At 44.3% G+C, this 21,336-nt stretch overlaps 1 protein-coding gene across 4 annotated transcripts in view; it reads left to right on the forward strand.

The window, feature by feature from the left end:
* IQCK (IQ motif containing K) overlaps positions 1-21,336 on the forward strand; it is a 515,691-nt gene that overhangs the window by 142,692 nt on the left and 351,663 nt on the right. For all 4 annotated transcript variants that reach the window (XM_069210248.1, XM_069210250.1, XM_069210249.1 and 1 more), the window contains exon 8: positions 6,329-6,426. In XM_069210248.1, coding sequence (XP_069066349.1) covers positions 6,329-6,426 — 98 coding nt within the window. The remainder of the gene's footprint in view (positions 1-6,328; positions 6,427-21,336) is intronic.

Consider the following 21,336-nt stretch of genomic DNA (forward strand, 5'->3'; position numbering starts at 1 on the left):
GCCATAATATGTCTCCCTCCAACTGACATAATTCTTTCTGCACTTCCCTCGTATTGACAGTGGCAATTAGACCATCCTCATTCCATGTTAATACTGTTACACTATTATTTTTCTCATCTTGCATCTTCCATCATTGGAGTGAACCAGGATACTAATAACAGTTCCCCAAAACCGAGGTTATTGCCTTTCCATTTTTCCAAATGCCCCCCTACCCTAGTGAACCTCAGACCTTGTCTCCCTGTCCCTGTTTCAGCCTAAAGCTGAATTACTACATCCCAAATCAAGAGCAGGTTGAAGGTAAGTTAGCAGTCAGCTACTCTACTGGCGGACTCTTCTTGGGAAGCTACAGGCTTTCCTATCTGGCTCGCATCTGTTTTGCTGATATTAACCTCAGATTGAATTCACGGAGGTAGTTAGATCTACTCACCTGTGATCTGCATGAAATACCTTTTAATATTTCTCTGTAGGTGAAGTCGCTCCAGCATTGATCTAGAGCAGGGTTCTGCAAAGTCGGTCCTGGAGATCCGGGTCCATGCCAGATTTTTAGCATTTCCACATTTAGAAAAAAGTTTTTTTCAGAAATCTACAGTTTTCTAAATGTGGATATGCAAAAAATCTGGCATGGACCTGGCTCCAAAGGACCGACTTTGCAGAACCCTGATCTAGAGGATCATTTACCTAGAGCAATAACAACCGCAGTGCTTCTGGCTGCTACGGGCACTGTTTTTGAGTCCCACAGTGCTTCTGCCGCAAACAATTGTGTGGTAGAAATGTATGCCGACTTGGGGGACCAGGAGAAAAATTACCATAAGTACCCTGGAGAGTGACTCTGGAAGCATCTCCGTACCACACAAAAGTGCAAGGATGGGGGAACAGTGGCAGCCCTTCTTAGAACATTAGCTGACTCATATTCTGCACTTGGTAGACTTCAGGAAGAAAGACAGAAGACATTTTGGCATGTTCTCCCAACCTTCAAGCCACAACTGGACCAATAGAAAAGGGCAAATGCACAGCTCCAAAAACATTATGTGATTATGGAGTAGCCAATGTCTACTGCTACTAAGAGGGAACACAGCTTTAGGCTAGATTGCCGCAGTTAAGGAAGATGCTCTATAGCAATTGATGCCTATGGTAACTGACAGAAGCAATCAGGAGCTTTCTTCCTATTAAGCTGATCACCAAATATAAAACCCTATGCCTGCACTTTAACAGCTTTTACAGTCTGTAGAGTAACAAGCACATATTTATTCACAAAACAATGCAGCAGAGACAAACACTGAGAAGGAGAGAAATCCAGATGGAGGACTGTAAATGTGTAAAGGCAAATGTTAAATGGATAAAGAGGGTTCCTCTTGCGAACAGCTGGTGCCACTTCATCAAATTAAGAATGATAGAGGGGATCCAGGTCTGAAGACACACCTGAATATTGAATAAAAGCATATTAACGAGAGGAGCTTAGCCACAGCAGCTAAGCTCCTCTCGCTAAGCTGATAAATGTTTCGGCTGTGCCTACTGAACCAAAGCTAACTGCTGTCTGTGATCTGCACACAGCTCATTGTTGCTAAAATTCACTTTTGTTGGCTTTAGGACTCCATGCACTTTACCTCTGCTAACCAGTGCTAAAGTGCTGTGTTCACTCCCTAACAAACAGTAAAATTGGCCGACAACTGATTGGCACATTTAACGTACTTACAAGTTCTTGGTAAAATGGTACAACATGTTCCCAGGGCCTGTAAATTACATACTACTAATTGTCCCACAGCAGCTATTGTGCCACCCCCTTCAGTAGCCCTCTAAAACATGTCTCAGGCCTGCTGTTGCAGTCTGTGTGCCATTTTAAACTGTCAATTCACCTGGCAAAATAAACCTTGTGTGTGGCATAAACCTCTCTTTTTAATACATATCAATCACCCCTAACATAGAGCCTGATTACAACTTTGGAGGAGGGTGTTAATCCGTCCCAAATGTGACGGATATACCACCTGCCGTATTACGAGTCCAATTATATCCTATGGAACTCGTAATATGGTGGGCAGGATATCCGTCACATTTGGGACGGATTTACACCCTCCTCCAAAGTTGTAATCAGGCCCATAGTCTCTAAACAACCCGTAGGGCACTGTGCATGATATTTAAAAAGTTGAATGTGTACTGTTATGTTTTATATGTCCTGGTAGTGAAAACCATAAATTTGTTTATCACTATTGTGAGAACTACCTCTCCCATAGGATAACATTGGGTTACCTTTTTATATTTGATAAGTGCTAACTTGTGATTGGGAACAGGCACAAGAGTCATGTTTGGTCCCAAAACAATTCTAATTTAAAATGGTAAACTCAAATTTGGAGTCATAAATCTGTAAATTCCCCTCTTAGAAAGTTGGCGTTTTCTTAACTAAACCACTTGGTGCCTGCAACCTGTGCTCTGGGTCACATGAGTGTGATTATAGTGGCAGTTGGCTTTTGTGTATTCCTCCCAGACAGTGAGACAAATGGGGACAAGGTGTTGGCAGAATGGGCCACCCTGCCAGGATGGGTGTGACGGTGCTGTTCCCTGCCCCAATTAAATTTCAAAGGCAATGCCTCCAGCACACTCATGAAGAATTTCACACCAGTCCTTTGTCACCTTAGACCTCATGGAGCCTCGACAGGAGAGTAAGTAAATTACAGAACCAAATGTGGGGGAAAGTCTCTCCATTTCCCTTATTTCAAAGCTGGGTACCAGTTATAAATATTGGACCAACTCTTCGGTTTACTCCTGGACCTTCAGAAAACCCCAAGAATGTCTGCCTTGTACTTTAGAGGGCTGTCCTGCTGCTTGAGGCCTGTTTTGTACCTCAGAGAATTTCCCTGCTTCTACCGGAGGACTGCACTGCTGCTTGAAGCTTGCCTTGTATCCTCAGAGGACTGCCCTGCTGCATGAAGCCTGCCTTGCTGCTTGATCTCAGGACTACCAGAGCGACTCCATGTGTCAGTGGGCTGACCTCCTGTTCTGAGCTACAGGAACACAACAAGCTCTGGTGGCTTCCTTCAAACTAGACCGTCAACTGGACCTGCCTGAGCCTTGCTGGCCTCTGCTGGAGTGAGTACCTGATTCCCAAAAGGTGCATCTCCAGGTCCTTGACCGTTGGCTAGCATCAATTAAGCTTCTCCTGCAAATAAAGGGAGAAATCTTGATGTTTTGGGCTCTCCACGACTGGAAACTAGCCCCTTTGTGCTGAGATTTTGCCACCCGAGATGACCATCAATGGGAAGCTCTGGTGAACCCAACTCTTTGCGCTTCAGCGTGCGCCAGTAATGACCAGCAATGTGAAATCTTCAGTTTGTGCTTCAGCCTCAGCAACCCGTGACTGCCTACATAGAGCTTCAGCTATGAACGTCAAAAGCCCTTCACAGGCTCTTGACGCTACAGCGATGGCCGTTCAAGACACCCGGCTTGCTCGTCACGCTACAGCGACAACCATCCATAATCCACTTCTCGTGGCCTCGTCCATCGCAAACTGGACTTTTTGCGCCAGACTTTGAGAAGGTAACTTTTTCAGCGGAACAAACCTGGTCCCCTGTATCCTGCCTGGGCCTCATCAGGGTCGGCCCGAACTTGTTTCTTTTCCCTGGTCTAGCACAACCAGATGCCCACAAGTGGCGCTTTGTGGTTTTAGGCGCTATATAACTACAGTTCTACTGATTGGATTTTTGTTGTTTATTTCTCATTTTATTTAATACAATCTACCCTATTTTTCTAAATTAGTTTGGGATTTTTGGTGTAGTGTTTTCACTTTTTTTAAACTTCTGTTTGCTTCATAAATACTTAACTCATTACATCTAAGTTAAGTCTAACTGCTTTGTGCTAAGCTATCAGAGGATTAAGCACAGGTTAATTTAGTGACTTTTTGTGGTTCACTGTGACAGTGATTGAGGTTAATACTTGGGAAGGGTTCACACCTCCCTCCCCCAAAAACCCAATTTCCTACAGGTGGCATGGTGGGCAAAACAACAACGGGTTGGAATGCTGCCCTGAACAATTGCCAGTGGTTAGTCAATTTGCAAGCACACCTCTCATCACTTTTTATGTGTTTGATGTAGTGCTCTTAGTGGCCAGGTTTATGCCTGGACATGGGTCTCGTGCTCACTTTGCAACAGGAACCAAGCTGCACCTGACTATAAATCCCAAACAGTTCAAAACCGATTTTAAGTTGTTGTGTTCCTGTTCAGAAAGGACCTCGCTAGGCAGTTTGAACTGGACCAATGCCGATTTGCAGTCAGCTGGCTATAACCTGAGGTGGCATGTTGGCAAAAAAAGTGATGGATTGATACACTTCTCCAAGCGATTGCTAGTGATTCAACTATTTTCAAGCATTCCTCCCATCACTTTTTGTGGGTTTGATCGTTTTTGGTGGCCATAAGTTTTTTGTACCTCTGGGATTCGATCAAGGTAAATTATTACCTCTTGTTAACAGAGGCATACTTTAGATGTTGGTTAACTTTTGTATGAAGGTTTTGATTACAGTAATGATTAATTAATTAAATATATGATTGATCAAAATAGCTCGGGAGGTGACGGGACTGGGAGAACTCTTCAGGCTGCACATTGTAGTGTTCTGGTTTGGGGCGCTGTATCAGCTCTTGCTGTTTTTTGCTGTCTATAAATCAAGGTTTGAGGAGGGGAGGACGGTCTTCCTTCCTTGGCTGCCATTCTGAGCAGCCAGAAAAGCAGGTATTTTACCTGGATGGTGTGGTCTGCTAGCATTTTCCTGTGCACGTGAAGACACAACAGAAGATGTATCATTCTTTCCATACCAACTACGGGCCGTATATACGTATCTGCTTAGATCAAAAATCTCCTGTTACTTGGCTTCGTTTATTGTAAGCTGTAGGACTCTTATGACATTGCAGTATTTATCCTGAACTCAGGACAAACAACCACTTTTCACCTTTGTCTTCAACGACCACCAGTGCCGACCATAGCATCTGGAGGTGAAGGTTCACACACTGATTTGCAAAGGATATTTGAAGTTTTAATTGCTATGTTCTCGGTGTCGCGTTTCTCTGTGGCATAATTGTTACTTTTTTAATTTTGTGAAGTATTGGATAGCAAATGTGAGTGATGGAGATGCAAATGACTCAAGTTTCCATTTCCTGGTTACTTTGCCATGCCCTGGTCTCACTTTTGTGTGTAAGAAAACCACTTCCAGCCCAGATAGAAAGTGAGTTTACCCCGTGAGCTCTATAACTTATTTTGGGAGTTCTTCAGCGACCTAGCTCTATAGTCTTCAGTCACTGGTGTGATTATGTCTTTCATTCCTCCCTGTTGCAGATTTAAATCGAGTGCATGCTTATTTCATTCCAATGAATGATTGAGTGAAGCATTTATTTTCTTGTGAAATTTCCCAGCCTTTGAGATAGCAGGGTCGCCATATGGACCGTTCTCCAAGCAGTCTGTAAAAGCGCTTTCTAGCTATCAGATTGTAGTATGCTTTTAGGTTATATCAAAACACAAGTGAGTTAATAGCCCTTTCCGTGCTCTGCAGAGAAAGGCTTATTATGGCAAATCTGTTCTTCATTCGAGGTCAAGTAAAACCAGATAATGTCCGACCTTGCCATCGCTCCCCGCATTCCTTATGCATGTTGACCGATTTACCCAATTCAGGAATGTGAAATCCTAATATTGCTCATAGACATCCTTCAATATCGCCGACTTCCCATCATACCTGTTCTGCTATAGGACTGGTGGTTCTGCCATGAGAAAGATTAACTTTGTTGCTTTCGTAATTCAGAAGTGAGGTGAGGCAAGCACGGGTGATATCGTTCTGTCTCAGAGCACAACTCCCACAGCACCTTGTGACCAGATTGTGCAAGATTGAACCCTTTTCGTTGTGCAAGCATCGTTTGTACGTTTCTCAACCTTGCATCGCAAATCAAGGATACACAGCAGTTGGAAATTATGAACTATGAGGACTTGGGCTTTAAGCCAAAAAACTAGATTTGTTTTCTGCTTATCATATGCTCATTAATGTTTAGGCCTTGGTTGTTTGTTTTGTTCACTGGGTTTACTACCAAATTTGGAAGTTCTATTTTTTTGGCAGGGCTTTTAATTTGGTTCACATGTATTGATGCTATATGTATTCTACATAGACTCAACAGTTAAAATGTCTTCTGTTCCACATTTAGACTTTTACAGAAACGATTCTAACAATGCCTTTATAAGTGAGTGTGTATGTTGGCAGTGTTTCCATTCATGACAAATGTGATTATTGTTAAATGTTCCTTTTTCTTTCAGTACAAAAAGTTTCAACTATAAGCATGTTTAACCTAAAACATTTATTTTCCAGGTCCCACTCGAGAATATCTTGAAACGTTCATATTTCCGATTCTCCTTCCAGGAATGGATGAAATGCTAAGGGAGGCTCACAGGCAAAAATGTTTTGAGGTAATTACATGTTAGGTTGTACGATGTTAAGCAATGTGTTTTGGTAAATAATAGTCCCTTCACATACATTTTTACTGCTGTCTTTTGTTAATTTTCCAAGGCTTTTCATTTGGTTTGCTGTTACATAACATTTCCAATAAATAGATGAACCTTATCAGACCAGTGGTCCACCTCCGCAGGTTAAGGTTTGCCACCGTTTATTTTGTGTAGAATACTCTAATGACCACCAGACTGAAAACTTGAGGGACTTATATTATGGAAACTATTCAGTATACTTTTAGTAAATGCAAGGGAACATGCCTTTAAAGGAGAAGGGGACAACTAAAATGGCAAATCAGTATTTCAAACGAAATTAAAAGATGTGTACTGAACTGGATTATATTTCGAATATGTATTTTTAGCCTAAGATTAGGAATCCTGACCATTTCAAGGTATTTATCGAACTAAAATTTATTAGACATTTGTATTTTTCTTTACGTTGGAGGATGCTGCATTTTACACCCCCTGGTGCTAAATTCAACCAAAAACAAATATGCACAAAATTGACGTGAATTGGGATGTTTCGTTGGTAAATCTATTGTGTTTTGTCATGTTTGTGGTGTCTGCAGGCTTTGACAAACCGTTGATCTCTAAGTCTAATTGATCTTCATTGCCTGTTAACTGGGGTTTGCATGGCATTTCCCATCTAGTTCTTGTTTATTTGTTAATTTTATGACTATTATGTAGGTACCATCTTAGGTCCCAATTCTAAAAGTGCAGTCTACAAGGGATGAACAATCGAATATGTGACAGAACAACTAGGTCCTAAACAACTATAGCCTGAACCACTACTGCTAAACAACTAAAAAGTCTCTACAACTAAGTACTGAACAACTACTGTCTAAACAACAATTGTGCCTGAATAACAATTGCCTGAACAACTAATTTTAATATATATTCTAAAAAACTAATAAACCATAAAAACCAAAAAGAAAACCTTACCTTAAAATTAGTTGTTCAGGCAATTGTTATTCAGGCACAATTGTTGTTTAGACAGTAGTTGTTCAGTACTTAGTTGTAGAGACTTTTTAGTTGTTTAGCAGTAGTGGTTCAGGCAAGTAGTGGTTTAGACCTAGTTGTTCAGGATGTTTCCCTGAACAATCATGGTTCTTCCAATCTAATAATAGTTTTAATCGGTCAATTTGACCATAAAATATACAATAAAACAGTAGTTTAAAAACATCCTATTACGCTAAAACCGTGATACAGAACGATTACAGTACTCCATTAACAAGAAAGGTTAAAATTTCAACCCTGAAGTGCAATTCCAAATTTAAAAAGGACAATTGTGCAAAACATCATCGGGAAGCCACTAAGGTCACTAAGGTTCTTCCTATTACAAAGCATATTTATTTTCTCAATTTCAATGCTTGTGTGATAAAATCCAAGACTGAACAGCAAATCAGAGGGGACTCTAGGCACTGGAGGAAAACTAGATCCTCCTGATGATTATTAAAATGTCTACCTCTAGGAATTGGGCATAAAAACCAGGCCCTATAAGACGAGTATAAAGTGCAAAAAAGTGTAAAATGCATGGTTGATTGTTGCAATTGGACCATCACAGAGGCCAGCATTTTGATGAGCCTAACCTCTTTTTAAAGGCAATGTATTTCCCCTGTACTCGGTTTTTAATATTACAGGGAATCTTATCTGGCTCATCGAAATAGCCGTTCAGCCCCAGATCATGCAATATGTTTTAATATATTTGATCCAGGGAATTACTTGCACATCGGATTGCGCAAGTCACTCTTTAACAATATTACGGGTGAAATACAATTCTCCAGAGGTCCAGATTTGAATCCACATAAGAACTGGAGCTATGCCAACCTTATTTTCCAGAAAATCTATCCCAGGTTCGTTATGAGTTATAAAGCTTGGGGTGGTCATTGTGGTCCCTAATAATCTATTTAAACATTTATTTTCTGCCCGTTGTAGGGGCGCAGATGTAATGTGACCCCACAACCCTACTCCATACGCACCCACACTAAGAGCTTTGCTTTTGTATAATTGAATCATTTCAGCTAGGGGCTTATGTCCTAAATTCCTTGCAAATCTAAAAATAGATTTGCAGGCGGCCTCCATCCCGTGCCTTCTCTGAACTGTTAGTCTTTCCCACTGCACATTCTCACTAAACATTAAACCTAAATAGTTAAACTTTCTCGTCTTTAAAATTTCTATGCCCTCAATAAAATATCTTCTAGAATGAGTGTTCCTTGGGCCAGAAGTCATAACATAGGATTTCTTACAGTTTACTTTAAGTTTTAGCTCTTGTTTAAAGTGATTGAACCCATCTAAAGGTGACTGTAGCCCATTTGTGTACATGCAATCAAGACTGTGTCATCCACATATAAAAGTGTTGGGACTAGGCGGGAGTTGATTTTTGGAACATCATGAGTAGAGGATGTTAAACATTTCTTCAAAGCTTTAATGTAAAATAAAAATAAAAAAGGGGCTGAAATACAACCCTGCTGTACCCCACATTTAAGAGCAATTGGCTGCTTATAGTCTCCTTGTTGGGTCTAGCATACCTTTGTCTGCGTATTTTGATGAAGGCCTTTAACCACATATATGAGAACTGGATCAACTCCTGCCCGGGCCATGATTTCCCACAGAATATCTCTGTCCACCAGGTCAGAGGCACAGGAGAGATCCACAAAGGCCAAATGTATGGCCCCTCTCCTGGCCCTAACATATTTACCAAGAATCAGAGATAAATTTAATCTGTTGTACCTAGCCCAGGGCGAAACCCATATTGGGCTTCAGAAAATAAATACTTTGCTTCTGCCTGGGCTTCTAATTTGACCAAAATTACTCTACCAAAGATGTTGCTTGAAGCATCAAGCAAAGAAATTGGTCTATTTTTGAGGGGAAACTTCTTTCTTATGTTTTAATAATGGGGATTATCGTGGATTCCCTCCAACACTCAGTCGGCCCCCCCTTAACCACTGCTCAAAAGACATTTGTAACCAGGGAGCCTAGAAATCAAGGTTATGTTTAAAAAGCTCGACTGGGTCCCTCTTTCCCTTTTGTGGAGCTTAAGATTGCCTTTCGCTGACCAGCTACCAAAATCGACTCACTAAATTTTAAACACTCTACTGGTGAGACAAGGGGGAGGGCGTTCTTTAATATGACCTTATTGTTGTCACATGAAAAGATATCAGTAAAATGCTCAACCCAATCTTGTTCCAGGATATGACATCCTGTGCCTCTGAAGGTGTTTCCTGAGAAAAAAGGTTGATTAACTATTTACCAGAATGACTAATTATCCTTTAAAAGGGCTGCTCTTTCCAAGTCCTCCCAGACGCTTGCCCTGATCTCAGCTTTCCTATTCTCTTTAGTTTGCTTAGAAGCCCATCTTGCCCACCTAACTGTAATCTGATTCCAGGGGACTGCATTTGTTGCCTTTTTAAGGGCTTTATAAGCTATTGTGGTATCCTGGTTAAACCAAGATTACATGGAAGACTCTTTCCGGGGCTTATATGCGATTAAAACTTCTGTGACTGACTTATGTATCTCTGAAAAGCTGCCAGAAATATCTACTGGGTCAGCCATATCCGATAGGCAGCAGGCAATTTCTGCTCATTTCTTTAAATTCAGGTCCTTAAAGACTACATCTGGGTTGATATGTGACCATTTTCTCCTTACCCCCTTATTTAATGCATATATTGAGGGAGATTTAACTTAATAGCTTGGGAAACTGGCTATGGGAATGCAAAACTAAAACACAGGAGGTGGTGGTCGCTAAAGGGGGAAAGGGCAGAATGTTCCATTGGGGGAGTAGGTCCACCAACAAGAGAATGTGATCAATCACACTACCTTCCACTCTCTCCACAAAGGTTGAAACTTCCCTACAGTGCTCACTAGTTACCTCTGAGGCAAAAAGCAAGTTGATAGCTAAGATTAGACTAGTCAGTGCTTCCCCATATACTGAGTGCTGAAAGTGCCCCACATACTTCCCCATTTCATTTCTCATTCCACAAGCCCAATACCCACTCTGAGGACACTTAACAATTTTAAAATCCTCCACCCAAATGATAGACATTTCCATGTTTCTTGCTCATTAGAGCTGTGATAGTACCTTCTAAATCCTCAATAACCCTCAACTGATGAGCATAGAAAAAGTTAAAATAGAAACTAATTAGGATGATGGTGCCCACGCTAGAAGAGGATAGTTTTAAAATTTGATAATAAATACTAAAGCTCAGCTTCTTGACACTTAGGTGGCTTAATGAGTTAGAGACAAAAACTATTAAACCTCATTTTTCCCTGCCTGCAGGTGGCAGAATAACAGGGACAACAAATGAACTAAAGCAATCCAGTGACATTGATTCACTGCTGCATACCAAGGCGTCCTAGCAACAAACAAAATTATTCATAAAAGATATCAATTCCTCATTTAGAGTTCAACCCTGCATTGTTCCAGGAGAGGAGCTGTAACACCTATTGCTGATTGCCAGATGGATCTTTTATCCTGGATGCCACAGCCTCCCCTTCCATTGCCAGATTAACTAAAGATACGCCTCCCAATGTACTTTTACAGGGTACAATTCCTATTGAGTTGGGAGAATCATGTGACCCTTCAAATGAGGGCTCTCTAATAGCAGTGGAAGGTCAGGGTGAAATAGCATAGGATGGATCAACTGCTTACTATGGCAATTGTGTCAGAACTGATGTCACTCTTTTTACAGCAGGGGTTGAAGTTCAAGGATGAGGAATTTGGCACAGCTTCCCTTATGGCTGGGATCAACATCTTCCTCCATATGTAGGTTTTTGTCTGGATGAACATATGCAGATGGCCTCAGTACTGGACCCAAAAACTTCCCCCAAAGATCTGCGGTACAACTATGTCGATCATTGGAATCCAACCCTGCGAGAAATCTATTGGATGTCAAGAGCGGGGGAGCTTCCTGTGAGATGACTCTTGACCTCAGACCTCTGTGTCTTACTTTCTGCTACTTTATATTGGTTTGAAGCAGGCGATAAAAATACCCTAGCATTACTGTGCGCAGAGTTACTTGCTTGCTCTCAGTAGTAAACTATGTGCCTGATGTTATCAAACGATGGACCAGCTCTTGATGCCTACAATTAATCACTACACAATTGCCTCTTATTGTTTTAGGGGAAGGACCAATCCATCTGACTCTTCTCACCATGAGGGTATCGTCGTATTCCCAAATTGCAAAGATGGTATTTAGAGAAAGCCAATGACATACTTTAAAAAAAAGTTCTGAATGGGTTTACTCTGTTTGTATCTGAAGCAGAGGAAGGCCAGTCAGAATCGCCACATAAGGGGTGCGCTCCAGTGAGTAGGTTTAAGGTCTGATGCAGTTTTATTGAGTTTGGCTCCTCAAGTGGGTTATGTACACCAATGGATTATAGTGGCCTCTTCCCCCAGGAACTACCCAATGAGTTTCCTGTAGTCAGGGCATCCCTTCTCCTAGGGCGCAAGCCATGTTGCTCTCTGACCGTGGCTCAGAGCCCCCACCCACCCAGGTATACTGTGTACAGGCGTGTCGTTTCCATGCTTGCAAATCTTGGGGGTAATTGAAGTAACGCAATGACATGAGTGCACAGGATCAGCAGTTAGGTCAGCATTTGGAGATTGCAATGATAACCTCGATGTCAGTTCTTTGATAACCCCTTCCTTAGTTGTTATCTTCTTCACAAGCAGGGCAATAGCTGAGTTCGCAATGTTGTTCAGTAAGGACTGAGTCGCTTCCCGCGATCGGTTCACGGTTTCCCTGCCCATGTCCATAGAAATGGAATGCTCAGCCACCTCTGATTGTACTATATTAAGCATTTCAGGGACGTTTTTTGAGGCTGCTTGTTTGTTTTACTTGATACAGTCACAAAGGATGTTTTTATCTTTCTTCTCTTCCTAACTACAGATTCGCACTCATCATTAGTTCTTGTAGTGCCAAGTATTGACTTTTCTGCCTCCATCACTGCTGTAGATTTTCCCAGCCTCCTAGCATTCATCTTGGCCACACCCTGCCCCTCACTCGTTCCCTCCACGCACCATGCTGGGACAGTCATCATGTGCATCCTTAGCATGACTGGGATGAAGTAAGCTCGAACATGTATTAATAGTGTTTAAATTGTCACCCATATGAAGGGAATAGCTGATGTTCTGCAAGCTCAATCCCTTTGGACTTCAAATGTATAGCTCGAACTAGGAAAGAGTCCAAAGTAGTGCCCGGGTTAGAGTTAATAGGGTTAATGATGGAAGTATGGGGGCGTGGTCAAGATGGCTACCGCAATGGATGCTTGCTGAAGAGCTGTGCGCTGGGCCCATCAATTATCCTGATCTCCAGGTCGACCGAGACCCACTGCTGAGATCTTTACCGGCACGCAGGGGTCCCGGCTTGCCCCGGGAGGCATCCGCTGACTCTTGACCATGCCAAGGGAGGGAGAAGCTGCACGGCAGGACCCTGCTGCTCAAGGGCCTAGGATGTGGCTGGTGGAGGAGGTGCTGTGGTCTGTCCTGCCAGTGGTGCATTGGACCTCTAGGACCTGGCTGGGGAGTGGAGCCTGACGATGCTGTGCACAGCAGAGATCGGCGAAGATGAGAGGGGAGATCCAGGCTGCACGGCTGCTGATGTGACCAGTATGGAGTGCAACACTGCCTGCAACAACAAGGAGGCCCCGCACTGCAGAGGGACCAAGTGGGTGAGTCTGGCGGGGCTGCACGAGCCGAGCAGGAGGACTTTGCCTGCTGTGGACCATTGGTGCACCCAGTGGGGGCCTGGAGCCAGTGGTGAAGAGCTGAATGCCCCACCGAGGGAACCCCAATACTGTGGGAGCCGGCCTGGCTGGTGAGCGTGGCTGAACTGGGGTGTATAGATCACCCACCTACGGGCTCTTCAGACCTTGGCCCAACTGCATGGGGCTATTGGTTCTGTCCCACTGATGTTTCTCTCTGGCATAGAACTGCTCGGGAGAGCACCGACATTGGGCCTACCCTTACCGCCACCCTCAGGCGCACTGCTGTACCTCGTGGTTCGGGGCCTGGTGGCCCGCCCCCAATGTTTCACCACAACAGTCCCCGTGACGATCTATTACGGAGAGCAGTGGCTGGAGGGGAGGGGAGGATTTCTAGCTTATTTCTTGATCTCTGTTGCCCATTACATTGATGACTGAGGCACTGGTGAGCATTGAGGAGCTGCTGTCCACACTGCTCTATGAACTTCTTGGCCAGAGTCCTATGGGCGGCGCAGGGCCCCTGAGCTGGATGGTGCCCTTTTGCTATGACGACAGCTTAGGTTTGGGCTTTCCTCCCACCCGTGCTTGACCCCCATACTCTGTGGATAAGGCAGCTTGGGCGCCACTATTCCCTTTGTTTGCGGCATCATTGGGAAGACGTGCCCTACAAAAACTGCAGTAGATACGGTGGCGATGGGGGATGCCACTCCCCACATGCCGCCCGTGACTATGGACATCCTCTGCCATCTTCAGTCCACACTTCATAACCATTTTGAACAGTTTGAGAATATCCTCCATGCCATTCTTGACACCAAAACCTCCCTGGAGGCAAATATTTATTCAGTGTCTCTGGATGTGAACCTCCTCTGTGCAGACCACCGCAAGCTGACGGAATCAGCGATACACGCCATTACCCTAACAGTACAATGGTTTGCAATCTAAAATCTCGACCATGCAAGAGGAGATATTCTCCCTACACTGAAGAGCAGAGGATGCAGAAGGGCGCTTGCAGCGCAACATTATCCAGTCTATCGAATTCCCAGATAGATCCGAACTTCCTTGTGCTGAATTATTCCTGGAGGAATGGCTCATGAACGCTGTGCTGAAGGACAAAACACCCACCCTGTTCTCAGTGGAAAGGGCCCATCATGTACTGGGACGCCCTGTTACTCGCACCTTCTCATTGCCCGATTCCTAACCTTCCAAGATCGGGATCTCATTCTCCAATTGTTTCGTACCAAGGGGCCCTGGCACTTTGAGAACGCCACCATTTTGGCCTACCTGGATTTCACTATAGAGGTCCAGCGGAGACGTCGCTCTTACATGAAGGTCAAGCAACGCTTACGAGAGCTCTAACTCGGGTATGCCCTCCTCTTCCCGGCGAAGCTTAAAGTTAAAAATCACAAAAACTCTCATATCTTCCACACACCAGAGGATGTGTGGATCTAGCTCCATGCCAAGGGGGGTCGCTGCCACCACCGGGACGGAGGAGGGAGAAGGGGCATGTTGACACCTAAACCCAGGCGTGCCGACGCAGGCCAACACAGCCCACGTGGCCAGACCGGAACCAGGTGGTCATTGAGCAGGTGTGTGTGGTTGAGTCAGTGGCGCTGCATCAGGCCAACTCTTTCGCTGTACTGCGTACTAACACTGTGGGTGACTCTGGCTGTGAAATTGGGGACTCTGAAGCCTCCTTGGCCTCTAGTGCTGGGGTTCCCCATGTTACACCCAGATCTGGTGATGACCTTATATGATACTCCTTGATGATGCTGATATTTCTGCTGTGCCGCCCCATGTTATTGGAATACAGACCCATGAACATTTGATATGAATAATTCCCTGGTGCCGTCCCTTTGTGTTTATGGGCCTACACGAAGAGCCCCATTCTTTGTTATTATGCCACACCCTACCACCATTCCTACTTGGACAGGTTCTTTTGCATACTTTTTTTCCTCATGTTGTTGTGATATTGTTAATGTTCATTGGGCGGCCCCTACTGTGGTTCCTGCCCTGGGGGGGATATTATTGTATTGGGCTGTTATGCGTTTGACTGTTATGTTTTGCTCTGGAACTTGTTGCTGGATACAGTGCTGCTATTCCATGTACACAACACATTTGCCATTGCTGTGTCGGGGGGGGGGGTTGGGGGGGGAGAAGTGTATAATACCTTAGACGCCAGCATGTACACATGGCCATGCTTCAAGAGACACACCTCACGGCTTCTGAATTGGACCATCTTGGACTAGGTGGCGAGGTCAAACATATGGTACTACCACATCAGCATACACGCGGGGTGCTTATTTGGATAGCCCTCGGTGTTCCCTTTGCACTGACCACTCAAAGAGTAGACACAGATGGCAGATATATTATTCTAGAGGGCCTCTTAGATGGTGCTTCCCTCAGCTTGGTGCCGATATATGCACCTAATATCAATCAGGCAGGATTCCTTGATATCCTCACTCCTGCGCTCCTTCGAGATCAACTACATCCTGCTCTATTGGGGAATAACTTTAACTGCATCCAAGACCTGCAGCTCTTACCCTCCTTTATCTACAGCTCCGAGCACCCGTACAACTCGCCACTTTAGTCAGGGGCATACACGTATGCGCCTACATGATGTATGGAGCATGAGTCACCCACACAATCGTTAGTACTCGTTCTACTCGCCGATTCATGACTTACATCCCCGGATTGATCTCCTTTTCGGAACCAATCAGATTGGTTCTTTAATGGCCCAATTGGAATATCTATCTCAGTCATTCTCTGATCATTGCCCACTGCTCTTAACCCTGAATTAGGGCAAACAGCGCCCGCCATACATATCTGGCGACTCCAGCCTGAGGCACTCTCGGATCAACCCTTCTGCGATGCTCTGTCACAATGTCTCACTCATTATTTTGCAATGCCCATGTCACAATGCATCACTCATTATTTTTGGGCCCTGGAATGGGATATGCACAAGGTGGTGGTCCGTGGCCACTGTATGGTGACCTCTTGGGGCATTCAACAGCAGTTGGCGAAGGACCTTTCCACCACTTAACACAACTTACTCCTGATGGAGACACAGGTTGCGAACTAGCTGTCCCGACTTCGCCAGCTACGCAAACGTTGTATTGAGGCAGAATCCACTGTGAGTCGCCATGATTTTCGGAAACGGATGGCTAGCCAATATGCCCACGGAGACTGCTCGGGCAAATTACTTGCTTGGCTTCTCGGGGAGGAGCATCATAGTGCCTCTGCCTTGCTGATGGCACTGTGACCTACTCTCAATTAGAAATTACCAATGCAGCGGTGTCACTAGATATAGAGAAAGCCTTTGACACCCTAAGTTGGGACTTCTTCTTCTTGGCCCTCACACACATGGGACTTGGGCCTCGGTTTCTGAGATGAGTTTGCACATTATATGCGGACCCGCTGGCTAGGGTAAGAACAGGCTAGGTGATATCAGAAAGTTTTGCTATTCAAAGGGGAACCCGCCAGGGATGTCCATTGTCGCTGCTTATTTTTTAACTGGCCTTGGCTGTGGAATAGTGGAAACTCTTGCCTGCCAACTGCGAGACCAAGCTGGGGCCTAGGGAGTTCTGGAATTGGGCTCACATCATGTCATCTCCCTGTATGTGGATGATTCCCTAGTCTACCTTCGTGATGTAAAGGCTGCACTTCCTGACCTTATGCAACTCCTGGCGACGTTTGGTAACGCTTTGGGACTACGGGTCAACTGGCCCAAATTGTGCTTGTTCCCCCTGGCGCTGCATCCTTCCTCAGATAGAGACGGCATAACTGATATGCACCTCCAATGGAGTTATGTATGACTCCTTCAAGTATCTGGGAGTCAATCTTTACCATACATTGTGGGACCTTCGTGAAGGCAACCTGGATAATGCGGTTGCTGGTATCTGCCTCTTCCTGTCATTTTGGCGGTCGTTGCCTTTGCCACCAGTGGGGCGTGTTTCTATGTCCAAGAATCTGATACTACCCAGGTTGCTTGACTTCTTTGTGGCATTACCCATAGTGATTCCGCAAGCCTTCTTTCGGATGCTTGATGGTCTCCTCTTTGACCTCATATGGAGTGATGGCTGCCGCAGAGTGACCTTGACCAAACTTCAGAGACCAATGTCAGTGGGTGGGCACGGAGCCCCCAGTTTTGAACTGTATGACGCATTGGCACAATTGCAGTGGCCAATGGCCTGGCTGTCCTGCCGCCTGCCTGAAATCGCCCTCAGTCCAGGCAATGCTGGGAGGAATAAGTATGTACACCTGGCTGTCGGATTTGCCCAGGCCTCACAACAGATGAGGGTGGCCCACACATGCTGGCGTCGTTTTGTGCATCCTAAGGATCCCCGCATCCTATTCTCATTGGAAATTCCCATATGGAATTTACCTAAACTAAGGGGGATGGTATGGGCTGTCGACCGAGATCCGTGGAAGGCTGTGGGGGTCACCGGAACAGGAGGCCTACACCTAAAAAGCACCCTTAGGACAATCCAGGACATCACTGAGAAATACACTATTCCACCCTGACAATTTCTCACTTATTACACATTACAGCATGCAATGCAAACTTCCACAGGGAACCTCCCATGTCACAGGTAGTACATGCTATATTCTTGGCCGGGGGCACACGACATGCCATCACCACCCTGTATACATTGTCACATGTGACTGCACCGACTGTCATGGTGAATGTACGCACTAAATGGGATGCAGTGTTTCCGCAACCAATGTCTGATATTGAGTGGACTAGAGTGCTCCAACTAGTGAAAGGGGTATCCCGGAATCCTAGGTTTCGGTTAACACAATTGAATTATGTACACCAGGCCTATTTAGTCCCTCATCGCATCAAACGGATGTTTCCCTTTGCTCTCCCTTGGTTGCCCATGCTGCACATTGCCATTAGCTGGATTTTATCATATGGTCTGGGAGTGCCCGATATTACAACCCACTTCGAGCAAGGTCACTAAAACTGTTAACGGAATTGACCACACATCCCCTTCCTCTTACACCCACTTCTTGCTTATTGGGTCTTCACCCTCAAAAATAGGGCGATAAACATCTCCACAGATTTATTGGCCTTGTCTTTGTACTGTTTAAGCAAAGAGTGGCTATGTCGTGGAAGTCACCACCCCTCCACCTCTTCAGCAGTGGGTGCACGATTTGCTGAATTGGACACGTGCGGAAGCCCTCGCTATTCAGTGGTTACATGCATGCAGAATTATTCGCTTTGGGGGGGACTGCTGGGGTGGCCTTTCTACTGAATGTAGAAGGCAAGAACGACCTCCGCCCTCCATGAATATGGGGTTACTCCAGGATACCTGTTCAGTTACACTTGATGAGAAGTTAATACTTTCTCTTAGGCCTCTTGCTTTAAGTCATTGATCACTCCTCTTAAGTCCTCGTACTGGATGCCTTTTCTAACCCTGGGCCAAAAATGGCTCCTCCATTAGCCACATATAGTTCCATGAGCCTGTTAATTTATACTTGATTGCCATATGCTGTTTTATTGTTAATGGTAATCACATGTTTGCTCCTTGAGATTCTACTCAAAAGATAATCCATTGTTTTAATGTATATCGATATGAACTGCTTGCAGCGGCATCTCATTTATTATTGTTATGATCATACTTGATGTCTCGGATGTCAAATATATACCCATAAACATATAAAAAAATGATGCAAGTATCTTTTCCCTCCACAAGTTTCCTTTTACTCATTTTAACTTTTGCGCAAGGGGCATTTAGTTTGGGCTCAACTCACCACAGCACTGACAAACTTCCCTTGATGAAGGTCAAGGAGGAATGGCCCAGCCTCCTCTGGGTGATAACAGGCATAACAGACTGGTCTTGGCTCGTTTTTTTTTTTTACCTGGGAACACACAGAGGTGTCTGACTACGTGGGCACTATTGACTGCTTTCAGGCTGACCCTGCCCACCCGCAACAAGCAGCACTCTTGGGAGGCGAAGCTCCACCCCAAGAGGGTTGCAGCACAACAGACAAAGTTCAGGGCCCTGCTTTTGGCAACCACCAAGTATCAGGTGTCTCCCCTCATGGTTCATCTAGTTCTATTATTTGGTGTAGTCACTGATAGTAAACTACATTTTTCTGCATTTATGTCACTCAAGCTACAATTGTGGCCGTTATTCTAGTCCATGTTTTATGTTATTTATAACTATGAGCTTTTAGAATTATCATATTTTTTTATGAAGAATGAAGACCCCTATTGTAGTGCATTCCCTTTTATTACTACTCTCACATAGCATCCATAATGACAGACACTATAAAATCTATCAAAGCTAAATCTTATACCGGAAACTTGCTCATTGACGAGGAGTGGTTGTGCGGCGTGGAAGGTGGAGTCCACTTTAAAATTGTGAACATTGAGCCAATAATACAGGGAGTGCAGAATTATTAGGCAAATGAGTATTTTGACCACATCATCCTCTTTATGCATGTTGTCTTACTCCAAGCTGTATAGGCTCGAAAGCCTACTACCAATTAAGCATATTAGGTGATGTGCATCTCTGTAATGAGAAGGGGTGTGGTCTAATGACATCAACACCCTATATCAGGTGTGCATAATTATTAGGCAACTTCCTTTCCTTTGGCAAAATGGGTCAAAAGAAGGACTTGACAGGCTCAGAAAAGTCAAAAATAGTGAGATATCTTGCAGAGGGATGCAGCACTCTTAAAATTGCAAAGCTTCTGAAGCGTGATCATCGAACAATCAAGCGTTTCATTCAAAATAGTCAACAGGGTCGCAAGAAGCGTGTGGAAAAACCAAGGCGCAAAATAACTGCCCATGAACTGAGAAAAGTCAAGCGTGCAGCTGCCACGATGCCACTTGCCACCAGTTTGGCCATATTTCAGAGCTGCAACATCACTGGAGTGCCCAAAAGCACAAGGTGTGCAATACTCAGAGACATGGCCAAGGTAAGAAAGGCTGAAAGACGACCACCACTGAACAAGACACACAAGCTGAAACGTCAAGACTGGGCCAAGAAATATCTCAAGACTGATTCTTCTAAGGTTTTATGGACTGATGAAATGAGAGTGAGTCTTGATGGGCCAGGTGGATGGGCCCGTGGCTGGATTGGTAAAGGGCAGAGAGCTCCAGTCCGACTCAGACGCCAGCAAGGTGGAGGTGGAGTACTGGTTGGGGCTGGTATCATCAAAGATGAGCTTGTGGGGCCTTTTCGGGTTGAGGATGGAGTCAAGCTCAACTCCCAGTCCTACTGCCAGTTCCTGGAAGACACCTTCTTCAAGCAGTGGTACAGGAAGAAGTCTGCATCCTTCAAGAAAAACATGATTCTCATGCAGGACAATGCTCCATCACACGCGTTCAAGTACTCCACAGCGTGGCAGGCAAGAAAGGGTATAAAAGAAGGAAATCTAATGACATGGCCTCCTTGTTCACCTGATCTGAACCCCATTGAGAACCTGTGGTCCATCATCAAATGTGAGATTTACAAGGAGGGAAAACAGTACACCTCTCTGAACAGTGTCTGGGAGGCTGTGGTTGCTGCTGCACGCAATGTTGATGGTGAACAGATCAAAACACTGACAGAATCCATGGATGGCAGGCTTTTGAGTGTCCTTGCAAAGAAAGGTGGCTATATTGGTCACTGATTTGTTTTTGTTTTGTTTTTGAATGTCAGAAATGTATATTTGTGAATGTTGAGATGTTATATTGGTTTCACTGGTAATAATAAATAATTGAAATGGGTATATATTTTTTTTTGTTAAGTTGCCTAATAATTATGCACAGTAATAGTCACCTGCACACACAGATATCCCCCTAACATAGCTAAAACTAAAAACAAACTAAAAACTACTTCCAAAAATATTCAGCTTTGATATTAATTAGTTTTTTGGGTTCATTGAGAACATGGTTGTTGTTCAATAATAACATTAATCCTCAAAAATACAACTTGCCTAATAATTCTGCACTCCCTGTAGTCTGGCGCTGGCCTTCTCCAATCATTAGTTGATAACTGGTGTACAAGAAGGAGCAAGATGCAATCTGGCTGTGCACATCAGACAGTGCAGCTCAGACAGAGTAGGCACTAGAGATCAAAGAGTTTCCAAAAGCGTGCTAGCATATCTCTTCACAAATCTAACTTGTGCAAAGAAAAAACTAAGCAGCATCTGAAATGAGCTTTTATCATATGTTCA

Source organism: Pleurodeles waltl, chromosome 10, assembly GCF_031143425.1.
Source record: "Pleurodeles waltl isolate 20211129_DDA chromosome 10, aPleWal1.hap1.20221129, whole genome shotgun sequence".
In the NCBI taxonomy this organism is placed as follows: domain Eukaryota; kingdom Metazoa; phylum Chordata; class Amphibia; order Caudata; family Salamandridae; genus Pleurodeles; species Pleurodeles waltl.